Here is a 2,000-nt window from a genome sequence, read left to right as displayed (position 1 = left end):
CTCTCTCTCTCTCTCTCTCTCTCTCTCTCTCTCTCTCAGACTGGCAATGATGTTCGTTTCAGCTTAGTTCACCCATGTGTAGGCCTACATGTATTGAGATTTCGGCACAATTTGGAATTGTTGGTTGTTTGCAAATTATTCTTATTCCTTTCGTTTGATCAGCTTTATTTTTGTTTCAACGTTTCTTCACTTTCACCCAAAGCATAAGCTTTTCAGTCGTGCCTTTTTTTCTATCAACTTTTCTGATTTAAATGCAGGTGATAATTCTTTCTTTATTTTAAATGAAAACATTACAAGCGTCGATGATGCTCGTCTCTGTATCGGTATACCTGCATATCTCTGTCTCTCTGTCTCTCTGTAGTGTCTGTCTTAAATACAACAGAAGCGTAGTACAGTATATATTTCAACAACAACAAAAGCTATTTTAAGCAGCAAACATACACACGGATCAATATTAAACCCATAGTCTCCACTGACTCCGATTCCTTGGTCAAAGGGAACAAATACATACTATGAAAAAGTCGGTGCAGGTTCTCTCCCTTTTAACACTGATACTTCATGGCGATTCCTGATTTTGCATCTCTTTCGTAATATTTTCAGCTGTATTGCTATCTCTGTCGCGCCCAGAATTATTTGAACGCAACTTAGATCTATAGAGATTATTCTATGATGCTAAAAGATAAGTTTACAAATCTGTCGTTTTGCAAAATATCCCAGCATGTTCCGATCCAGGTTTTTGACTTTGCTGCAAAGGTCGTTGACATGGTATCACAGTTCATTGCTTCAAAATGGCGTCGTACACACCGTGGCTTAACGAACATGGAGCTCTTGTTGATTATGCACAAACGGCAAAGCCTCCAGCCAAAGATTTCTACCAGATTTTCGTTTCTCCCAGCGAGGTAGGTAAATGCTGCATACAGCCTGTTTGTGCCCATGGACGTTTGTGCACGATTTCGGGCTGTGGTGTTAGCGAATGTTTCAAACTTTGTTTATACTTCGAAGCCAGTGACCCAGATGCATGTACAAACAAGTTGCGTGTCAGTTTTCGTTTCGTGCTAGAGGCAATAATTAAACAGATTTGTTTTGTATATCAACCGCTCACCCCCTTTCAGCCAGCCTATAATGCTAATGAGTCATATTTAACTATTTCTTAAAACAGAAAAGCAAACTTCACTTTCATTTTCTATTACACCAATACTGCGCAGCAAGGTGACACTCCGAGGGCAATAACACCAAGCATTTGGCTGTTAGCCAAAGCATTATCATTGGAAAGGTTGAAAGGGATTTACATTTGGTTCTTGTGGCTGGTCCAGTTTCTGCTAACTGATTGCATTTGTCCATGCATGCACACTCAGAAATAACATAACATAACATAACATAACATAACATAACATAACATAACAAATTAAACAATGTTATTAACACAAGCGGCTTATTAGGATTTACAGCCTTTTGCCTGCTATGTTGTAACTTGTGTACAATGATGTTTAGAATATCATTTTTTGTTATTTGAATGCTGCATATGACTATGTCCTAGAAATGGTTGCCATTGTTGTTGTTGCTGTTGTTATACTTTTAGTTATAGTTGTTGATAATGGTCAACAAGGCCCAGAACAACATTTCTCGTTTGCTATAACAATCCTTTAATATAATCTCTGAAATGTAAGTTATTTTTACATGCACATATGTTTTTTGTTTAAATTTGACAACAAGAGAGTAAAAGAACAAAGAAGATAAATGCATTGTCCCAAAATTTGTTTCCTCCTAAAATACAAGAAGCTGATTGCTGGCAAATGTTGAAAAAGAAAGAACAAAAACCCAACAAACATGAAACATAAATTCTCTGGTTAAAAGAAATTAAAACTCTTAAGATCAATAACACTAACAGTTGTTATTAATCTTGGTACATATATATTTGTTTATATGGGTTATTCTTAAATGAAAAGAGCTTGAAGAGGTACTTTTTTTGAAAAGACATTGTTCATATCTATATATATACA

The 2,000-nt window shown here is 36.0% G+C and overlaps 1 protein-coding gene across 2 annotated transcripts in view; it reads left to right on the top strand.

Moving 5' to 3' along the window:
- The first annotated feature begins 296 nt into the window (after window positions 1-296).
- LOC138946207 (F-box only protein 36-like) overlaps window positions 297-2,000 on the top strand; it is a 20,055-nt gene continuing 18,351 nt past the window's right edge. The window contains exon 1 of one of the 2 annotated variants that reach the window (XM_070317722.1): window positions 297-899. In XM_070317722.1, the coding sequence (XP_070173823.1) occupies window positions 789-899 (111 nt within the window). In that variant the 5' untranslated portion in view covers window positions 297-788. The remainder of the gene's footprint in view (window positions 900-2,000) is intronic. The other variant, XM_070317721.1, reaches the window with a different exon arrangement.

Source organism: Littorina saxatilis, linkage group LG13 (assembly GCF_037325665.1).
Source record: "Littorina saxatilis isolate snail1 linkage group LG13, US_GU_Lsax_2.0, whole genome shotgun sequence".
Taxonomy (NCBI): Eukaryota; Metazoa; Mollusca; class Gastropoda; order Littorinimorpha; family Littorinidae; genus Littorina; species Littorina saxatilis.
Note: the sequence above shows the minus strand (reverse complement) of the source record. Positions and strands in the feature narration are given on the sequence as shown.